At 73.2% G+C, this 19,864-nt stretch overlaps 1 protein-coding gene across 4 annotated transcripts in view; it reads left to right on the top strand.

The window, feature by feature from the left end:
* GSE1 (Gse1 coiled-coil protein) overlaps positions 1 to 19,864 on the top strand; it is a 79,685-nt gene that overhangs the window by 12,630 nt on the left and 47,191 nt on the right. For 2 of the 4 annotated variants that reach the window (XM_062586363.1, XM_062586362.1), the window contains one exon: positions 11,884 to 12,055. In XM_062586363.1, coding sequence (XP_062442347.1) covers positions 11,884 to 12,055 — 172 coding nt within the window. Of the gene's footprint in view, positions 1 to 11,883; positions 12,056 to 14,649; positions 14,723 to 15,714; positions 15,736 to 19,864 lie in introns of those variants that run through there. The other 2 variants (XM_062586364.1, XM_062586366.1) reach the window with 2 other exon arrangements.

Here is a 19,864-nt window from a genome sequence, read left to right as displayed (position 1 = left end):
CAGCTGCGCGGGCTCCATCCGCCTTCGGGGAGGCCGGCTGGGCCGGGAGCTGCCTGTCCATCCGTCCGTGTGTCCGGCGGCGGGGAGAAAGGGGCGCCTTGGCGTTCTCGTGCCTGGCTGGCTGGCGGGAGTGGAAACGGAGGCGCGGAGCAGCCGCGGTGCCCCACGTCCCCCAGGGCTGTCCCCCTCCTTGCAGAGGGTCACGCGCCAGCCGGTGCTGGCCAAGCTCCTGGGAGTTCAGCAGCTCCCAGTCCCTCCCCGGCGCCCTGGAGCTCCGCTGCGCCGGAGGGGCCGTGCACGTGGGGGAAGCGGGGCGCGCGGGGAGTGCGCAGCGGGCACGGCAGCGGGCGGCGCGCGCCCGGCCTGCGGCGGGGGCGTTTGCAGAGCGCCGCCGGCTGCCCGCCTGCACGGAGCCTCCCCTTTGCCCGCCTGCACGGAGCCTCCCCTTTGCCCGCAGAAAATCAAAGGCGCAGTGTGTTGCAACAGCTTAAAATCCAGCGGGGGAGGTTTGCTTTGGACGGCGCCGGCCTCGTGCCGCCCGTCGGGGCCGGGCTCCGCACCCGGCTGCCGTGCGGCAGCGGCGGCGGGCGAGACCCGGGCGCCGGGGCAGCTCCTCCCTGCCGCCCCGCTCGGCGCGCGCCGCGGCCCTGCCTCTCCGGCACTGGCCTCCTTCCAGCCTTTCCCGACGCTCCCTAATCCCAGGGTTACAGCGGCGGCTGCTGATGCCACCTCCAAAGTGCTGGGAGCAGCTGCTTAAATATCCCTGCGCTCGGTAAACAGGACCCCGGCGCTGACCCGGCCGCCAGCTCGGCTCGCGGGGGGGGGGCGGGGGATCGGGGGGTCGCGCGGGGCCCCGCTGTGCCCGCTCCAAGCGCCGCGCTGGCGCGGGGCTCGCGCTGCACCGCGGTCCCCCGTGCATCCCCGCGGGGGGGGGGGGGTCTTGCTGCCTGCGTGCTTTTGGGGAGGTGGAGGCTCTCTCCCCCCCTCGGCCCCCCCTCCCCCCCCCCCGCTCCCGTGTTATCTGTTAAATCTGCTAGGCGGGGGGAACCGCTGCTGCCGCCATCTGTGAGCCTGCCAATAACGGGATTAACTCTTTCCCCTGGCTGGGGTTGAGGCTGCCTGCGATTCGGGCATCCCCTTCCAGCGCCGCTCCGGAGCCCCCCCCCCCGGGCAGGCGAGGGGGGAGGTTGCAGGACAGAGGCCTGGGGAGGGGGCCCTTCTGGATGTCCCCCCCCCCCCTTCCTTCAAGCCAGCTGGCAAAGGCCTGGCAGCGAGGTCGGCTTCCTGCAACGCCGAGCGCCGCGGGACGAGGGCGGCCGTGCGCTGGGGGTGGTGGTGGTGGTGCCGGGGGGGGGGGCTCGAGGCGGGGGGGCCGGCTGCCGCGGCACGCTGCCGGGTTTCGGGTGCAGAGAGCCGCCTCGAAGGCGGAGCAGCGCGGTGCAAACAAAAGATGCTCCAGAGGAGCAGACGGACCCCGGCCCGGGGGGGTGACGGGGGGGGGGTGCCCGGTGCCCGGGGCGGGTGCAGAGCCAGGGACACCCCCCCCCCCCCACATAAGGCGGGTGCAGAGCCGCGCTGCAGCGGGTTTTGCAGCCGGTGGAGGTGGAGGTGGTGGTGGTGGTGGTGGTGGGGGGGGGGGGGTGTGAGCCCCCCCGCTAATCCTCTTAGGCGCTGGCGCCCCGGGGCGGCGCGTGCCCCCGAGCAGCTGGCGAGGCCGCAGCCGGCCTCCGCCCAGCCTCCCTCCGCAACAGGTGCCTCCCCCGGCCTCCCCCCGCCCCCTCCAAATTGCCCCGGCGCCCCCCTCCCCCAGGCCACCTGCCCCGGGGACGGACCCCCACCCCCACCCCCCCCGCCCCGGGGAGCAGCCCCCTCCCGTGCCGCCGCGGCCGGCCGGGGCGCGCTCATTAATTACCTAATCTTCCCTTTATGTTTAATTTACGGCCCCGCGCCGCTCGGGCCATATGCTGCTTTTGTTGTGTCTGGCTCTTTGTTGTGGCAGGCGGCGCTGGCTGCCGAGCCCCCCCGCGGGCTTTGATCCGGCCCCGGGGCCCGGCCCCCCCCCCGCCGGGCACCTCGGCCCCCCGGGACGTGGCCCGGCGCAGGGGGCCAGAGTTGCTTTTCTGTTGGTTATTAATTTCCCCGGCGCTCCCCCCCCGCCCCCCCCCCGCTGCCCGCCTCCTTTCCTCCCTCTCCCGGCTCTCGCCCGGCAGCTCCAGATTTGTGGCAGCGCGGTGCGTGTGTGCGTGCGGCCCTGCTGCCGCCGCCTCCTCCTCCTCCTCCTCCTCCTCTTCCTCCTCCTCCTCCTCCTCCTCCCCGTTCGGCTGCCGCCAGCGGGGCTGCCGCGGGGTCCGCGCTCGTCCCAGCACCCCCGGCAGCGCGCAGGTAGGTGCACCGCCGGCCGCGGGGCTGCCCCCGGCCCCACGGGGCGGGGGGGTGGGGGGGGGGGCGGGCTGGGGATGGTGCCGGGGGGACACACACACACACGAGGGGACGAAGGGGGATTCCCCCACCCCACCCCCGCCGGGACCTGCTGCTGTGCCGTGGCAGCGTGGGGGGCCCCTTGCAGCCCCCCCTCCCCTGCCGCCCTCCCCCACCGCCCCCCCCCACACCCCGGGGCGCTCTGCAACTTGCTGCAAACTTTGCAACGTGCTGCCAGGCCGGTTTGCTCGCCTCGAGCCCGCCGACCGACCCGCGCTTCGAGCGAGCGAGCAGCCCTTTGCAGCCCCCCCCGGCACACCTCGTTGGGGGGCACGCGTGGGGTGCTGCGGGGCGAGGGGGCAGCCCTCGCCGGCAGGAGGGAAGGATTATCCCGGGCGGAAGGCTCCTTCCGATCCCTGGAAACTAGGAGAGCGCGGCCGGGCCTTGGCAGGGCTCCGGACACGCCGGCCGCTCCTGGGGCAGGATGTGGCCCCGGGCCGGCTGCCCCCGGGCCGGGACGTGCTGGAGGAGCAGCGCTCCGGGGATTTGGGCTCTTTCTGGGGGCAGGCAATGCCGGGCTGGAGCAGGGGGGGGCAGCACTGACTCCCTGGGCAGCGCGAGCCTGGTTTCTGCCGTCTTTTGGGGGTGATCCCACCCTCGGGGGGGGGCCGCGGGCGCTCGCGGCTCAGCCGGAGAACGGGCTGGAGCCGTCCGTCCTCGAGGGATGCCGCGCCGAGCCGAGCGAGGCCTGAGGTCGCGGTGCCCGCTGGGGAGGAGGCTCTCGCTGCGCTGGCTCCTCGCCGCCGTGCCGGGCTCTGCGGCGAAGGAACAAACCCTCTTTCATGCCCGGGAGCCGGGGGCATCCCGGGGCGCGCCGTCGTCCGGGGGGCTGCGGAGCCCGCGGGGACCCTCGGCGGTCTCTGCGCCGCGGGAGCTGCGTCCGCCGAGGGTCGGGAACGGGCGTCTGGAGCGGCCTCCGCCGGGGTCCGTCTCCGTCCGAAGCCCTGGCTGTGTCGCGGCGCCGCTCGCCGGGGAAGACGCCGGGGCTCTGCGACGGCACGGGGCAGCGCGGAGCCCCTGGGCGCTGAAAGGGGCCCTTGTTTCGGGCGGGAGCCGCGGGGGCGGCCGGCTCCCGGCGCTGTGTGTGGCCGGGCTCCCGCTGCTCCGACTGCTCCGGGGCCGGCCTTGGCCCCGCGCCCGGAGCCCGGAGCCGTGCCCTTCACCGCCGGCGGCTGGCTGGTTGCGGGCACGGCTTGGCGGCGCTCCCCGACCCGGCCCTCGCGGCCAGGCCCCCGGGGAGGACCTGGGTGGCACCTGGCGCCTCCGGCGCCGTCGCAAATTTGCAGGTCTTGGCCCAGCCCTGCGCCCAAAGCGGGCGGGGGGCGGCCCCGGCGCTTGCAGCCCCCTTAACGCGATAGCTCGCGGCAGCGTTCCCGGCACGCGGGAGCGGGCGGCGCGTGGGAAACGCGGCCCGGCAGGCTTTTCCCACTGCGTCGCCGGTGAGCCGCCCCCACCCTCTGCAAAAATACCACCCCCCTTCACTCGGTCCCTGCGAGCCGTCACCCCGCTGCGGCTCCGTCCCTTCGGTGCCCGGTGCTCCGCGCTGATTCAGCCGGCGCTAATTGCTCAGCCCGCGGCCGAGCCCCGGCCATAAATTCTCCGGTGGGAGCGGGCCGGCGCGCGGGAAGCCTCCCCGGCTCGTTTCCTCCGTGACCCCGAGCCGCAATCCGGCGTAATTCACGGGCGTGCCGGCTGGGCAGGCGGGCCGCGGGTGCCACGCTGCACCGCACAGCCCCTTCCCTCCCGTCCCCTATATCTACACGTATGTGTAATGCGTACGCCCGCCGGGCCGCCCGGCCCTATACGTGCACTGCAGCCTGGCGCAGGGGGGACGCGGCGGGGCGCGCTGCTCCCGCGCCGCTCCCGCGCTGACAAAGAGCCTCCGGATGCCTTAAAGCATCGAAGCAGGTGCAGCGGCGGCGCGGGAGGGTGTCCCCCCGTCCCGTCCGCCCCCTCACCCCGGGGAAGGGCGCTGCGGGTGCCCCCGGGGAGCCGCTCGCCCTGGGTGACGCGGCAGAGCAGGCGCTGCGGGTCGTATCCTGCAGTGAAGCTTCCCCGTGCAGATGGCGCGCGTTTAATCCACGGATTAACGTTTTGGGGGGGGGGCCACGGAGCGGGGCTCTGACGGCAGCGCCTCCGCAGGGACCCGCCAGTCCCTGCCTTGCTCAGGGGGCCGCGCGGGGTTTGGACTGCGGTCCCTGTGCTGGGGAACGTGCCGCCTCCCTTCCCTCCCGGCCCCCGCGGCGAGAAGGGTGGTCAGGCAGCTAGTGTTTGTCTCAGCAAGGCAGAATGGGCTGGTTGGCCTGTTGACTCTGGAACCTAATGATGACTGCGCAGGCACTGTGCTGGGTGTGCTGGGTACTCTCACATCGTTCCCCCCCTCGGTTTCTCTGCCGCGAAAGCAGGGTGGAGGGAGCGTTTCCCAGCCTGGCAGGGTCTAGCGGGTGCATCCCCCCCGGGGGCTGCGGGCGGGGGGGGCGAATCCCTGGGCAGCGATGGGCACTCCGGAGATCGAGTGAGGACGTCCCTTCCCACGCGGCCGGGGTGGCAGCAGGCATGTGGGCGAGGGGAGGCTGCCTGCGGGGGGCACGTGGCCCCGCTGCAAGCACCCGGGGGTGGTGGTGTTGGGGGGGGGGGGGGGCCATGCCGGGTGCCCCCGTGGCGGTGCAAAGCCCGGCTGCGGCAATTCCCGGCGCCGGGGTTTTCCCGGCCGCCGCGCGCCCCCGCCGCCCCCCCGCGCCGGCCCCTCCCCCCCCCCCCCCCCCCCGTCACCTCCCCGCTCGCTCGCGAACAAATGTCTGTTCTGGCAAGAAAAAGAAGTGACAGGGGTCGTCGCCGCGCTTTCCACATGACCTGCCGGCAAACAGAGCGCGTCTTTGTTAATCCCCCGAGCTGTCAGTTCAGCCTCTTCACAAAAGGCATAAACCACTTATTGCTGCTCTCACCCCTGACCCCCGCGCCGCCGCCGGCCTCCCCCCGGCCTGGCCCGGCCCGGCCCGGCCCGGGGGCCCAGCTGCGCCCGCCGCCTCGCCGGGCAGCTGCCGCGGGCGAGGGGCTGCGTGCCCGGCTGCGGCGGTGGCGGGGTGCACGCTCGCCCGCGCCGGCCCCGCGCCGCTGCGTGCCGGAGCAATTAGACGCAGTCCCCGGTGCGGCTATATATAACCCAAATTGCCGCCTGCAGCTCGTTAGCCGGCTGTCAAAATCGCGGCGGCGGCGGGCGAGATGGGGCGCGCGGCGGCGGGGCGCTTGCTGCGGGAGGAAGGCGTCCCGGCTCGCGCCGCCCGGCTCGGCAGCGCGCGTGCCTGCGTGCGTGCGTGCACGGGGCTCTGCTCCCGGCGGGGAGGGGGCCGGAGGCGCGGAGGGGGCGTGCAGCGCCGTGCAGCCCCCGGCGCCGGCCGCGCTTCCAGCCAGCGAGACGTGGGCGGATCGCAGCCGGTTCGCCGCGCCACGGCCCAGCGGGGCCAGTCCGGCCGTGCCGGCGGCGCTGCCCTTCGGAGCTCGTCCCCGGACCCCAGGGACTGGGAGATCCCCCTGCTGGAAACGTTGCTCACGGGGGGGGCATCCAGGCTGAGCACGTCCCCAGCTCGGGAAGGGTTAACACCATCGTCTCTCACTGGAGCCTTTTGTTCCCCCCCCCCCCCCGTTTTTTTCCTTCCCCTTTTTAATTACAGGTTATCACAGCTGTAATTGCAGGTTCCAACTTTCTGAAGGCAAACACGGCTGAGAAACTTTAAGTACGGCAGCGAGGAGCGAAGCCAGCGCGCGCTGGGGCCGCTGGCGAGGGGGCGGCTCGGCCTCCCGCGGCCCGGGACGAGCCCTCGGTCTCCCGGGATAGCCCGCTTTGGAGGCTGGGCCCCGGGCGGGCGCTGCGGTGCCTGCGAGCAGTGCCCTGGCGGGGGGCAGCCTCCCTGGAAGGGTGCTTCTGCAGGACAGGGCCACGGGGCTGGGTGTTTTTGCAGGCTGGAGAACAGGGATGCTCAGCTGAGGCAGCGGGAGTGGGGACGCTCGGCCATGGGAGCAGGAGCGGGGATGCTCGGCCGCCGGAGGAGGAGCAGGGATGCTCGGCCACGGGAGCGGGGATGCTCGGCCGCCGGAGCAGGAGCGGGGATGCTCGGTCACAGGAGTGAGGATGCTCAGCTGTGGGAGAAGGAGCAGGGATGCTCGGCCGCAGGAGTGGGGATGCTCGGCCGCGGGAGCAGGCGCCCGGCCTAGAGAAGGTGCTGAGGCCCATCGTGTTTGCAAACTGCTGCACGTGTGGTCCGGACTGTTCTACCCCTGACGGCAGTACATTGGGGATGCCCTGCTCCAGGGGTGCTCAGCGCCGCCCGGAGCAGCGCCGGGGGCAGGTTGCATCTCCAGGCTCAGACCCTGCCCCTGCCCCAGCTTTTTGGGGCAGAAACCTCTGGCTTGCGGCCCGCGGGAGCTGGTGCTTGCAGGAGGAGGAGGAGGAGGGAGGCGGTGCTGGGAGATGACTTCCTGGAGGGAAGAGCAGCTGAAACCGGCTGGCCTGACAAGTGCCTGGGGCTGTGCCCTCCGCGGCGGTAATTGCGCGGGGCGGCTGGCGGCTGGCGGCGATAAAGCCACAGCGTGAGCCGGAGGCTCGGCGGCTCCGCCAACAAAGGGGGCCGGGGGGGCCGCTCGCTCCAGCCGTAAACACTCCAAGCGCCTTTTCTTTCTAGTGCAGCCCCGCGCGCCCGCGGCGGCGGGGGGAGCGCGGCTCAGTCAACGCGCCGAGGAGCAGCGGGCTCGGGGAGGGGGGGTGGCGGGGACTTGGCTCCCCCCGAAAGCCTGGAAAGCGGGGCCTGGAGCTGCTCGTGGAGCAGCCGGCATCCCAGAGCCGGGCTGAGCGCCCGCTTCCCCCTCCCCCCCCCCCGTCCAGCCCCTGTGCCAAAGGCAAGGCTCCTTGCTGGATACCAGCTCCGGCTTGTTCCCCTGGAGCGCCCGCGGGGTTTTGCTCCGAGCGGGCTGGCGTCGTGCCCGGAGAGGGGCCGGGAGGGCGCCGGGTGGGGGGGGACAGGCGATGCCCGGCCGCCTGCGTGCGCTCCCGCTAGAGGGCTCCGACGGTGCCGCCGCCGCCGCGGTGGATTCCCGCACCGCCGGTGCAACCCAAGGGGCTGCTGAGCGCCCGGCGCGTCCGCGGCGCATCCCTTCTGGCAGCGCGCCCCGTGCCCTGCCGAGGCAAGCGAGGGGTGCTGCTGAGCTCCCGGATCCGGCTGCCCCGGGAGCGTCCCCCCGCCCCAGCCTGCGAGGGCTGCGTGCCAGGCCGCCGGGCGGTCGGGAATTTCCCCGACGCTCCTTTCCCGCTTGCGGAGGGGCGTGCGTGCACGGGCACGGCCCCGGCCCCTGTGCCCTCCCCGAGCCTGCCGCGGGCGAGCTGGAGCTGGGCTTGGCGGCGCGGGGCAGGTTGCGGTGGGTGAGCCGGGGCTGCGGGGTCGGGAATGGGGCGGCGGGGCACAGGGAGACTGGGGAGACGTTTCCGAGCGGCAGTGCAAGGGCCAGCGCTTTGGGGCCGGGCAGAACAGCCCCTGCGTGCTTCTCACGTGCCGCCTGGCCTGCCCACGCCATGCCTGGTTAAACGCCTAACCAGCCGGCAGCCCCAAGCGTGCCGCTGGGCCCCTGCCAGCGCAGCGACCCGCCTCGCCAACACCAGGCGCGAGCTAGCATTAAACCAGCTTGCAGGGGCTGTGCGGCGCGTTGCTGCCGCGCACGGGGCGCAGGAGCCCAGTGCAGCACCGTGCATGGGGCGCGGGAGCCCGGTGCAGCGCCGTGCACGGGGCGCAGGAGCCTGGTGCAGCGCCATGCATGGGGTGCGGGAGCCCGGTGCAGCGCCGTGCACGGGGCGCGGGAGCCTGGTGCAGCGCCATGCATGGGGCGCGGGAGCCCGGTGCAGCACCGCGTACGGGGCGCGGGAGCCTGGTGCAGCGCCATGCATGGGGCGCGGGAGCCCGGTGCAGCGCCGTGCACGGGGCGCGGGAGCCTGGTGCAGCGCCATGCATGGGGTGCGGGAGCCCGGTGCAGCACCGCGTACGGGGCGCGGGAGCCCGGTGCAGCGCCGTGCACGGGGCGCGGGAGCCTGGTGCAGCGCCATGCATGGGGCGCGGGAGCCCGGTGCAGCACCGCGTACGGGGCGCGGGAGCCTGGTGCAGTGCCATGCATGGGGCGCGGGAGCCCGGTGCAGCGCCGTGCACGGGGCGCGGGAGCCTGGTGCAGCGCCATGCATGGGGTGCGGGAGCCCGGTGCAGCACCGCGTACGGGGCGCGGGAGCCCGGTGCAGCGCCGTGCACGGGGCGCGGGAGCCTGGTGCAGCACCGTGCATGGGGCGCGGGAGCCCGGTGCAGCGCCGTGCACGGGGCGCGGGAGCCCGGTGCAGCACCGCGTACGGGGTGCGGGAGCCTGGTGCAGCGCCGTGCATGGGGCGCTGGAGCCTGGTGCAGTGCTGTGCATGGGGTGCTGGAGCCCGGTGCAGTGCCGTGCATGGGGCATGGGAGCCCGGTGCAGCACCGCGTACGGGGTGCGGGAGCCCGGTGCAGCACCGCGTACGGGGCGCTGGAGCCCGGTGCAGCGCCGTGCATGGGGCGCTGGAGCCTGGTGCAGTGCCGTGCATGGGGCGCAGGAGCCCGGTGCAGCGCCGTGCACGGCCCTGGAGCGTGCCCCTGCCCCTGCCGAGCCCTCGCAGCAGGTGAAGCAAACGGGGAACTTGGAATGAGGAAGCTGCCTTTTCCGAAGGCCCCAGGAAACGCGCCGCGGTGTCACGCGGACCTGCCGCGTGGTAGATCCCGGGCTGGAGAGCAGCCCTGCGAGCTGCGCCACAGCGCCAGGAGCTCTGTCCGGGGGGGAGCCGTGCCGGGACCCGGTGGCGTTAGCGCTGGGGGTCCGCTCAGACCCCCTCCCCTTGACGTGGGGGGCTGCGGTGCGGTTCCTGTGTCCCATATCCCTTTGCAGAGTTGCGCTTCCTGCTAGGCGGGAGGAGCGGTGGGATTCCCCTCCGGAGGAATTCCCCCTGCGGCGCGGCTCGGGGGGGCGCGGGCGGCCGGTGCCCTCGGCTCTCCTGCTCCGTCTCTGAGCCTCGGCTTGGCGGCGGCCCTGGCGCGGCGGGTGCCGCCGCGGTCATTTGTCCCTGGCGCCGGGTGCGGAAGAAGGTGCCCTTGGCCGGCACGCGGGGGGAGGACGGATGGATGCGGGTGCCGCTTCACCTGGCTGCAAAGCCACCTGCCCCGGGCACCGCGCTGCTGGTGGGACCCAGACGCTGGGGGTGCAAAATGCTTTTGCCGGGGGTCCCGGCGTGGTGCAACGCCCGCCGGCTCCGCTCCGAGCCTTCCTCCCGCGGAGCGGCTTTGTCGCCTGCGGGATCGCCCTGGCGCCTTCCCTGGGCACGACCGGCAGATATCGCTGACAGGGCAGCGGTCGCTTGGGGCGTGCAGCCGCGGCCGTCCCGGGCCTGGCGGCTCGCTTCTTCCCGCCTTGGTAATGTCACGGAGCGCTGGCACGTCGCCGTCACCGCGCTGCGCGGCTGCCCCGCGCGGGAACCCTGCCCGGGGCCGCGCTCCCCGCCGGCGCCCGGCGCGGTGCCCAGGGCCACCCTGCCTCTCTGGCGGCTTTGGGCTCGAATTCGGTCGCCCCGTAGCAGCGAGCCGGCGGCGGCGGCGGCGTCTCCTGGGTTTTGGCGCTCCCCGGCACGGCAGAGGACCGTGCTGTGGCTCGGCCGGGGCGCCTCCGGGTGCCAGCTAGCATGGTGGTGCCCAGCGCACTCCGCTCGCCTCTAATTGGGGGCGAGTCCTCGAGGGCCCGGTCGGGGAGGGAAGCCCCCCTCCCCGGGAGGGGCTGTCAGATGCTTTATCTGGGCGGACAGGTCCCTCCTAATTGAGCAGATACTCCGTGCTCGCAGACAGATGGCTTCTTTGCATCAATTATTCCTTATCTGGGTAAGCGGGATGATTTGCTGACAGATAGTGCGGGGTAAAGTTAAAGCCAGGGGCAGGTCCGCGCGCGTGCGCCGGCTCTCGCCCCTCGCCCTGGCTGCTCTGCGGACGCGCCGAGGGGGTTTTGCTGGGGGTTTTCCAGGCTGGCTGTTGGATGGCCCGTCTCCGGCAGTTTGGCATCCCGGCGGCGCCCGGCCGGAAAGCCCGCTCCTTGGTGGTGGTGGTCCCTCTCCTCCCCCCCCCACCCCGGGGCCAGCAGGCAGGCGCAGGGCGCTGGGGGATGCGCTGTGCACGTGCGAGCGAGCAGGGCCCTCCATCCCTCGCCGGGGCTCTGCCTGCTTCACCCCCATCCCCGCGGCCTCCCCGCCCGGCCCGGCCCCCGGGAAGCACCAGGCGCTGCACACCCCGGGCCGCGTCCTCGGGTGCTGCCGCCCCTCGAGCGCCAGCCCGAGCCGGTCCCGCCGCGGGAGGATGCTGCTCGCGGGGCTCGAGCCTGTGTTTGGGGGGGGGGGGAAGCCGTGCTGCAGCCCCTGGGCATATGGAAACCCCCTTCCCCGGGAGCCGGAGCACCAGCCGTGCCAGCCGGCGTCGCTCCCCGCCTGCGCGTTGCTAATGCTGCTGCCGGGACACGTGAGCGGAGACGGTTAATGATAATTAATGATCCGCGGCTCCGCTGCGGCTCTCCGAGCGCTTCCCAGGCCGTTGCCCTTGCCCGCGAGCGGGGGGTTATCGCGTGCCGGCCGCTCCGGGGCTGGGGATCTCCTTCGGCGGCGCGGGCCGTGCCCGGCTCCTGGAGCAGCGGCGGGAGAGCGGCCGGAGCCTCGTTTTGTTTCGGTGCCGGGCGAAGGGGGGCTGCTCGGGGCCCGGGAGACGGGCATCTCTCTGCCGCCTCCGGCCCGCAGCTCGGGCTCGCCTCCGTCTCGGGAACGTCGCCGTCGGTGCCGACCCCCAGGGCTGGGAACGAGCCGAGCTGGGGCGGCCGGACGAAAGAAAACGAAAATAAATAGGAATAAAAGGAGCAAAGCGCCGGGCGGCCCGCTCCGAGGGGCGAGAGCGCGGCACGCGCGGCACGGCGCGGCGTGCCCTGCCCGCAGCCTCCCGCCGCCGCCGAGCAGCCCGGGCGAGGGGGAGTTGTTGATCTCGAGCAAACACTGGCCGGTTGAGCAATCGGTAGCAGCCAGCTGCCGCTCGCGAGCGAGGGGAGGCTGCTCGGCTCCGTGTCCCCCCCCCGCCCCCCGCCGCCGCCTCGCCCTCCCTCTTCCCCCCCGGCCTTTCTTGTGTGCCGGTGCTGGAAGCGGTCGCCCGGCTCCAGCTGCAGCCCCGCGGCGCGGGCCGGCTGGCGAGCGGCGCGCAGCTCCCCGCGCCGGCCACGTGCGGGCTGCCGGCGGCAAAACAAAAGCGCCTTGTGTCCGCGCGGCGGCCCGCCGGCCCCTCGCCCCGCGCCGCCGCCCGAGGCGCTCAGGCTCTGTCCCGCTTCTCTTTCCAGGCGTTGGCCGCTTCCCTCGAGACACCTGCCGCCAAGCCCGCCGCCGGCGAGCCCCGGCACCGGGCGGCCAGCGCCCGGCGGAGCCCGGGCACGGGCGCCGGCGCTGCCCCGGACCCCGACCGCGGCCAGCGGACGGCTTCGGATGCGGAGAGCGCGGACGCCGGAGCTACAAGTAGGTGCCGCGGGAGCTGCCCGGGGGGAGCGGGGGGCTCTGCTTGGGGACGGTGCCCGCGCGAGCACCGGCCGCGAACCGCCCCCCCCCGGCGTGGGCCGGGGGCGCCGGACTGGGGGGGGCCCCGGGGCTGGGCCGGGCAGCGGCTCCCGGCACGCGGCCGCCTCGTCCGGCAGGAGCGGCAGCATTTTTTGGGAGAGGTATCACACGGCGCTTCCCGTCGGCGGCCGCCTCGCAGGACGGGCTTGTCTGCGACCCGTCCCGGCGGGCTCGCAGCGCCGCGCCGCGCCGCGCCGTGCCGCACCGCGCCGGCCCGCTTTGATGTCGGCCGGGGAGAGCCGGGAGCCGCCGTGACTCACCGCGCCGCGTGGGGCGAGCCCCTTCCCGGCCGGCTTCCACCCGCCTGGCGGGGTTTTGCGTTGCCCCCTCTTTTTCCCGGAGGAAGGGCCGAGCGCGGAGCTTCCCGGGGCGACGTGGCCCGCGTAAGCCTCGCCGGGGGACCCGGCCCCGCTCGGGTGCCGCGAGCCGAGCCCGCCGGGCCGGATCGGCCCCGAGCGCCCGGGGCCCGTCCCGGCGTCCTGGCGCCGGGTGCGCGTTTGCGAGCCGCTCGCAGCCCCGGCGGGAGAGGCGAGCCGGGAGCCGTGGCCTGGAACGGGCCTGCCGGAGTCAGCGCTGGATTTATTACCCTGCCAGCGGCTGCCGGGCAAAGGTGACAGTGACTAATGGCTTGTTACACGCCTGCCACATCTCATCTGCGCGCTGCGGCCGGGCGCTGGCGGCGCCGGCAGCCTTCGCCCGCCGCGCCGGCGAACCCCCGGCGCGCCCCGGCACCTGAAACGGGAGGCGGCCAGGAGCGTGCCACGCCGGGGCTTTTTCGGGATTTCTCCTCCTCCTTTATTTATTTATTTAATATGCTCCCCCCCAAATCTCGTCTTCGGAGACGGCTCGAGCGCTGCTTCGGGGAAGCCGCTCAGCCGAGGCGCCCCGGCGTGGAGAATTTCGGCCCGAACGATTCAGGCTCGACAACGTTAATGAGCGAGTGAAAACGAGGGTCCTAGAACGGGAAGCGTTGAGCGGCGGCGGGCGCCCGTCCTTGCCAGCCCCGCCTCGGGGGTTTGCCTATCTCTGCACGTTGTACAAATGCCGGCTGGCTCTGGGCGCACGCGTGCACGGATACGTGTGCGTATATATGTGCGCCCGTGTATAGATGCTGACAAAGCTACAAATGCATTCAGTAGGAAAATTAAAAAATTAACAGGCATTGGCTCGCTCTAGATTAGTAAAGGCAGCGAGATAAAAGCGACTCTTTATACCTTGTGAGAATTGCTGATAAGGGCATTTGTTCCTCTGTATTCTTTAAAAAGAATGCAATAAAAATTTAAAATAGAACGGGAAAAAGGGAGATGGGGCTGGGGGGGGGGACGCTGGTGCTGCTGGCGCGAAGGGCTGCGGGAGGCTGGCTGGAGGGGGAGGCTGAGCGGGGCCGGGGCTCCGCGGTGGGGCTGGGGCGTCCGGCGCTCGGCTCTGCCGCCCGGCGTCTGCCGCGGGTTATTTTGGCCTGCCGCGAAGCCGCCCCCGCCGTGCCCTAGAATCGCTTCCCAGGGACGCGCGAGTTCAGGGCCGGCGGCGTCAAGACGAAATTCCTTCCGCGGCCGCCCGGCAGCCCTTCAGCCGCCGGGGAAGGTCGAGACGCCGGCCTGTCCGGGCCTGCCGGGCCGGGCGTCGGGGCCGCCGGAGCGGCTGCCGGCCCCCTGCCCCGGGCAGCGGGCTGAGCCCCGGCCCGCTCGGCTCACCAATGTCGTGCCGGGCCAGCACAGGGGCAATGGTGGCCCGGGGGGGGGGGGGGGGGGGAGAGGGGATGGGGGGGGCAGTGCTTGCTGCTGCGCGGCCCCTTTCTGCCCCCTCCGCGGGGACCCTGGGGACCTTGCACTCCCCTCCCCCCACGGGTGCAGCTAGGGAGTTTGGGGGGGCTCAGGGGGGCTCTGGGGGGGGGGGTTGCCCCTCTCCTCTGGGAAGGGAGCGGATGTGGTGGCCTTGCTGCCACTGTCCCCAGTCTCCTGTCCCCTGGCGCACCCCTCCTCCCCCCCCCCCGGCCCCCAAACCCTGCGCTTGGGGGGTGCTGCTGCTCATCCTGGCCCCTCCGCTCGCCCAGGCAGCGCCCCCCCCCCCCCGTCACCCTGCCCCACACGCCTGGAGCCGCCCTTCCCTGCTCCAGTGCAGGGCTGCCCCCCCCAGACCCCTCCCAGCTCCCGTGAAGGGGGGGGGCCATCCCCAGCACCCCGTTTTGCAGGGGCAGTGTGCTCCCCCCCCTTCCCCGTTCCCTCCGGGGCTGCCGCTCCGCTGAGGGGGCGGCCCCGGCGGGGGGAAGGTGCCACCCCGGCCGCCCCCCCCCCGCCCCGTCGGGGCCCGGCCCTGCCCGGCCCGGCCCGGCCCCCGGTGAGTCACGCTCCAGCCGAGCGGCTCCCGGGGCGGCGGGCGGGCGCGCAGGGAAGCAGGAAGCGGCGGGGGAAGGCGCCGCTCCCGCTCCCGCTCCCGCTCGGCCGCCGCCGCCGGGCGCTCCCCGCCCGCCGCCCCCCGACGGCGGCCCCGCCGCGAGCCCCCGGGCTCCCTCCGGCGCGGCCGTGCCCATGGAGGAGCGCAGCCCCCGCTGGACGGCGCGGCCCCTGGGTGAGTGCTGCGCGCCCCCGGCCCGGCCCGGCCCGGCCCGGCCCCGCTCCCTGCGCCCCGGGCTCCTCCGCCCGGCACCCCGCGCCTGCCCCTCTGCGAGCCCCCCAGTCGCCCCTTCTCCATGGGGCACCCCTCTGCATACCCTTCTGCGAGTCCCCCAATCGCCCCCTCTCCGTGGGGCACCCCTCGGCACACCTTTCTCTGAGCCCCCTAGTCACCCCTTCTCCGTGGGGCAGCCCTCGGCACACCCTTCTCTGAGCCCCCCAATCGCCCCTTCTCCGTGGGCACCCCTCGGCACACCCTTCTGCGAGTCCCCCAATCGCCCCCTCTCCGTGGGGCACCCCTCGGCACACCTTTCTCTGAGCCCCCTAGTCACCCCTTCTCCGTGGGGCACCCCTCGGCACACCCTTCTGCGAGCCCCCCAATCGCCCCTTCTCCATGGGGCACCCCTCGGCACACCCTTCTCTGAGCCCCCCCAGTCCCTCTCTGCCCATAGGGCACCCTGTGCAGTGCCCCTCTCTGAGCCCCCTAAATGCTCCTTCTCCGTGGGACGCTGTCGCAGTGCCCCTCTGCGAGCCCCCCGGGCTCCCGCGGCGGGCGCGCTGCCGCTCCGCCGGCCCCGCTGCCCGGAGGGGGCGTTCGGCCGCGGGAGCTGGCGCGCGGCGTGCCGGGAGCACGTGGCGCGCGCGCGGCGCGAGGCCGCTGGCCCTGCGGCTCGCCCCGGCTCCGTCGCGTTCCTCCGCTCTGCTCCGTCCTCGCTGTGCCGGCCCCGAAGCCCAGCCGGCGCGGCAGCCCTCTGCCCACGCCGTGCCGCGCCGCGCCAGCGCTCGTCCGCTGCAAGCGCTCGGCTGCAGCAGCCGCCCGGGCTCTCCTCTTCGTCCTCCTCCTCCTCCTCCGCCGGCGCCCGCTTTCCCGAGCCGTTTGCACCCGCCGGGCGGCGGATGGGAGCCTTGCAGGAGCTAATGGAGGGAAGAGGCGGCGGGAAGGCGGCGCCTCCCTCTCCGGGCGAGCCGGTGCGGTTTGTGGGTGCGCGCGCGGGCGAGGGGGGCGTGCGGCGCGCTGGGCGTGCGCGGCTGCCTGTTTGTGTAACCTCGCGGCGCCGGCGGCCGCGGCGGCCGGCGAGGGCTCCACTCGCTGGGGTGTGGGAACGGGGGACGTGCTGGGGGGGTCTCCGTGCACGGGCAGGTGTCGCGCCGGCGCCCAGGGCGCCGCTGGCAGCTGGGGGCGCGTGTGCTCCACGTGTCCGTGCCCTCCTTCGGGTGTCTGCGCGTGCACGGGTGTCTGCGCGTGCACGGATGTGTGCGTGCACGGGTGTCTGCGCGTGCATGGATGTGTGCATGTACGAGTGTCTGCACGCGCACGGACGTGTGCGTGCACGGGTGTCTGCGCGTGCATGGACGTGTGTGTGCACGGGTGCGCGCGTGCACGGGTGTGCGCGCCCAGGCCTTTCTTGGGCGTGTGTGTGTGTCAGCGTGTGTGTGTGTTGGCTCCCGGGCAGAGAGAATTACAGTGGAGACAGTGGCTTTGGCGGGGGGCCAGGATTCCCGCCGTCTCTGGAGGGGGTGCGAGGGAGGGGGCAGCGGGACGCGCGGCTCGGCAGCAGCACAGCGTTTTATCGCTCCCTGGCATGCTAGGGCCCCGGACGGGGCTGCAGGCTCGGGCTGGGGGGCGGGGGGGGGCTGCCGAAGGGGGGGGCTGCTTTTTAATCTCCGACCTTCCCGCTCCCGCCTGGGGCCTCGGATCGCGAGCCGAGCCGGGGGCAGCCGTGCCCTCGCGTTCGGGGCGGCTCGGCCGGCTCTCGGAGGGACGTGCCGGTGGTGCTGGCCCTGCTCCTCGCGGCGAGCCCCGCTCCCGGCACACGCGGCGGGGGACGCGGGAGTGCCGCCCCGGAGCCGTTCCCGGAGCTTGGCGGCGGCGGGGGGGTGGGGGGGGGAGGCGAGCCGTCTCCAGCTCCCGTCTGCGCTCTTGTTCCTGGCCAGGAAGCTGGATGGTGGCCCAGAAACCGGGGAGGGGAAGGGAGAGGGGGCAGGCTCGCCGGCGGCAGCGCGGGGCTGCAGGTGGTCCTCTGCACCGGGGTGGGGTGGGGGGGCCGGACGGCCGCCAAGGGGGTCGCCCCTCGGAGCAGCGCTTTCCCCGCCGGGCCGGGGCCCCGCGCGGGCGCCCGCCCGCCCGCGGCGCAGAGGAAGCCGCCGATAAGGGCGGCCGCCTTATCGCGGGGGCCCTCGGAGCTGGAGCGTGGCACGGCCCTCGCCGCCCGGGCACCGCTCTCCCGCCCGCCGCCCTTATCTGCCGCCCGGCATCTGCCTCGGCCGTTGCCTCCGGCCGCGCTCCCGCCTCCCCCCCCCCTCCCCGCGGCGGGCTGCTCCGGGGGCCCTCGGCAGCCTGCCGCCTCCGGCCGCTCCGACGTTTGCAATCCGGTTAAGTCGAGAGGAGGGAGCGGGCCGAGGCCGGACGGGAGAGTGGGGGCTGCCGCCGCCGCCGCTGGCCCCCTCCCCGCGCCGCCGCGGCCAGCGTCCGCGCGCTGAAATATTTACCTTCGAGCCCCTCTGACAGCCCGAGCCGTCTCGTGAAGCAAAGGTTATTGAACTGCGAATGTTATGACATTACATTTTCGTGTCTGCGCTTTCGAGCTGTGTGATGCAGCCTGAATGATAAGTGGTCGCGGGGTTAAGGATGGATTCTTTTCTTTTCTTTTTTTCTTTTTTCCCCTCTTGTTTTTTTCTTTTCCCTCCCCTCTTCTTTCCCTGCCTTCGCCTCCCCTCCCTGGCTTGGCGCAGGCTTTCGGCTCGGTAACGTCCCCTTTTACCGCGCTGCCCCTGTGCGCACGGGGGGTCGCAGCGTCCCGGCGCCTGCCTCGGTTTCCCCAGCTCCGCGCGCCTGCCGGGGCCTCGGCGGCACGTTGCGACGTTGCTCCCTGGGGAGTGGAGGGGGCTCGTTGGGGGGCCCATGCCAGCATCCCCCCCCCCCCAGCCACCCCCACCCTGACCCGGTGCTGCATCCCAGCGCCTGGCGAAGGGGCCTGGCGTGTCCTGCACACGCTAGAGGGCAGCAACCAGCTGGATCAGCGGGATCCGGCGCTCGGTCCCCGGGATGCTCGGGACTGAGCCTCGCCGGGGAGCGCAGGGCCCTGGCCTTGGCCGGGCTCGCGGCCGGGATGTGGCGTGGGGCCGGGGTGCCCGCGAGCATCCCGGGGCTCCTGCGAGCATCCAGGAGCCCTCGTGGGCATCCCGGGGCCCCCTCGTGAGCATCCCAGGGCTCCTGCGAGCATCCAGGAGCCCTCGTGGGCATCCCGGGGCCCCCTCGTGAGCATCCCGGGGCTCCTGCGAGCATCCAGGAGCCCTCGTGGGCATCCCGGGGCCCCCTCGTGAGCATCCCGGGGCTCCTGCGAGCATCCCGGGGCCCCCTCGTGAGCATCCCAGGGCTCCTGTGAGCATCCTGGAGCCCTCGTGGGCATCCCGGGGCCCCCTCGTGAGCATCCAGGAGCCCTCGTGGGCATCCCGAGGCCCCCTCGTGAGCATCCCAGGGCTCCTGCGAGCATCCAGGAGCCCTCGTGGGCATCCCGGGGCCCCCTCGTGAGCATCCAGGAGCCCTCGTGGGCATCCCGGGGCCCCCTCGTGAGCATCCCAGGGCGCCTGCGAGTATCCTGGAGCCCTCGTGGGCATCCCGGGGCCCCCTCCTGAGCATCCTGGGGCTCCTGAAAGCATCCTGGAGCCCTCCTGAGCATCCTGGGGCTCCTGCGAGCATCTTGGAGCCCTCATGAGCATCCCGGGGCCCCCTCATGAGCATCCTGGGGCTCCTGCGAGCATTCTGGGGCCCTCATGGGCATCCCAGGGCCCCCTTGCGAGCATCCCAGGCCCCCCATGAGCATCTTGGTACCCCTCTGTGAGCATCCCACGGCCCCCACGAGCATCCCAGGCTCCCACACGCATCTCCGTACCCCCTGTGAGCATCCCAGGACCCCCCTGCAAGCATCCCACGGCCGCCACGAGCATCCCGGGCCCCTCCACGAGCATCTCGGTACCCCTCGTGTGCATCCCACGGCCCCTGCGAGCATCCCAGGCCCCCTCACAAGTATCCTGTGGCCCCCGTGAGCATCCCGGGCTCCCCGCGAGCATCCCAGGGTGGCAGCAGAGGATGCGCACGGTGGGATGCACGCTCCTGGAGCAGGCGAGGGCTGTCTGGGGGGAGTGGAGACGAGCCGGAGGCTCTTAAACGCAACCAGGCAGCAGGGAGAGGAGCCGAGCGCGCGGCGTGGGGCGCTGGAGCCAACCCGCCGCGCGGCGTAACGTCGGTCCGGGAGCAAATTAATTAAGTTACTGCGCGAGCTGGGCCGCGTTCGCCGCTGGTGGCTCGCGGCTGTGCCCCTCCCCGCCGATCCCGGCCGCCCTCTGCTCCCCGCTCCGGCTCGGCTCCCTGCTGGAGTCACCGTTTCGGCCCCGAGCGCCCGGGGGTTTCTCCCGGCCGCCCTGCCGAGCTCCCGGCCGTCGCCTTCGACGCGCTAACGGGAACCAGCTGCGCGCGCCCGGCGGGCGGGGGGAGAAAAGAGGTCAGGGCCCGGGAAATTAAATGTTCATAAATATAGGCCCAAGCGCTTAAAAAGTAGGGCAGTGCCATTAAATCTCATTAAAGTTTAATACCTATCAGTGCCACTTCAGGCAGCCCTTGGACATTGCTTTAATTTGATGGGTGTTAAGGGAGAATTATCAAATAATTGTGCTGGCTGGGGACTTGCTTTTATCGTGTTACACGGAAAGCTCTCGCGGCTTTGTGGCGCACATCAAAATGGCGGCGGGCGGGCGCCGCTCCGGGGAGGGCAGCGGGGGGCCGCCGGGGCCCCGCGGGAGGGGCGCGGGAGCAGGTTGTCGGGGGGCTGACCGCGGGAAGGGCTTTGCTCACGCCGCGGGCTTTTAACCTAAAAGCTTCCCGCAGCCTTCCTCCTCCTCCTCCTCCTCCTCCTCCTCCTCGGAGCCCGAGCCCTGATTCCCGCGGGAGGCTCCCGCAGCGCCGGAGGGAGCGGGCGAGCGGCAGATCCCGGCGCTGAGCCGCCCGGGTGGGCAGCGAAGCCCGGATTAGAGGCAACCGCCTGCCGGGAAGAGCCAGCTGGGAGCGGGAATCGAGCAGCCGACGGAGCCTTTCCTTCCG

The sequence above is a fragment of the Rhea pennata genome, chromosome 13 (genome assembly GCF_028389875.1).
Source record: "Rhea pennata isolate bPtePen1 chromosome 13, bPtePen1.pri, whole genome shotgun sequence".
Lineage (NCBI taxonomy): Eukaryota > Metazoa > Chordata > Aves > Rheiformes > Rheidae > Rhea > Rhea pennata.
Note: the sequence above shows the minus strand (reverse complement) of the source record. Positions and strands in the feature narration are given on the sequence as shown.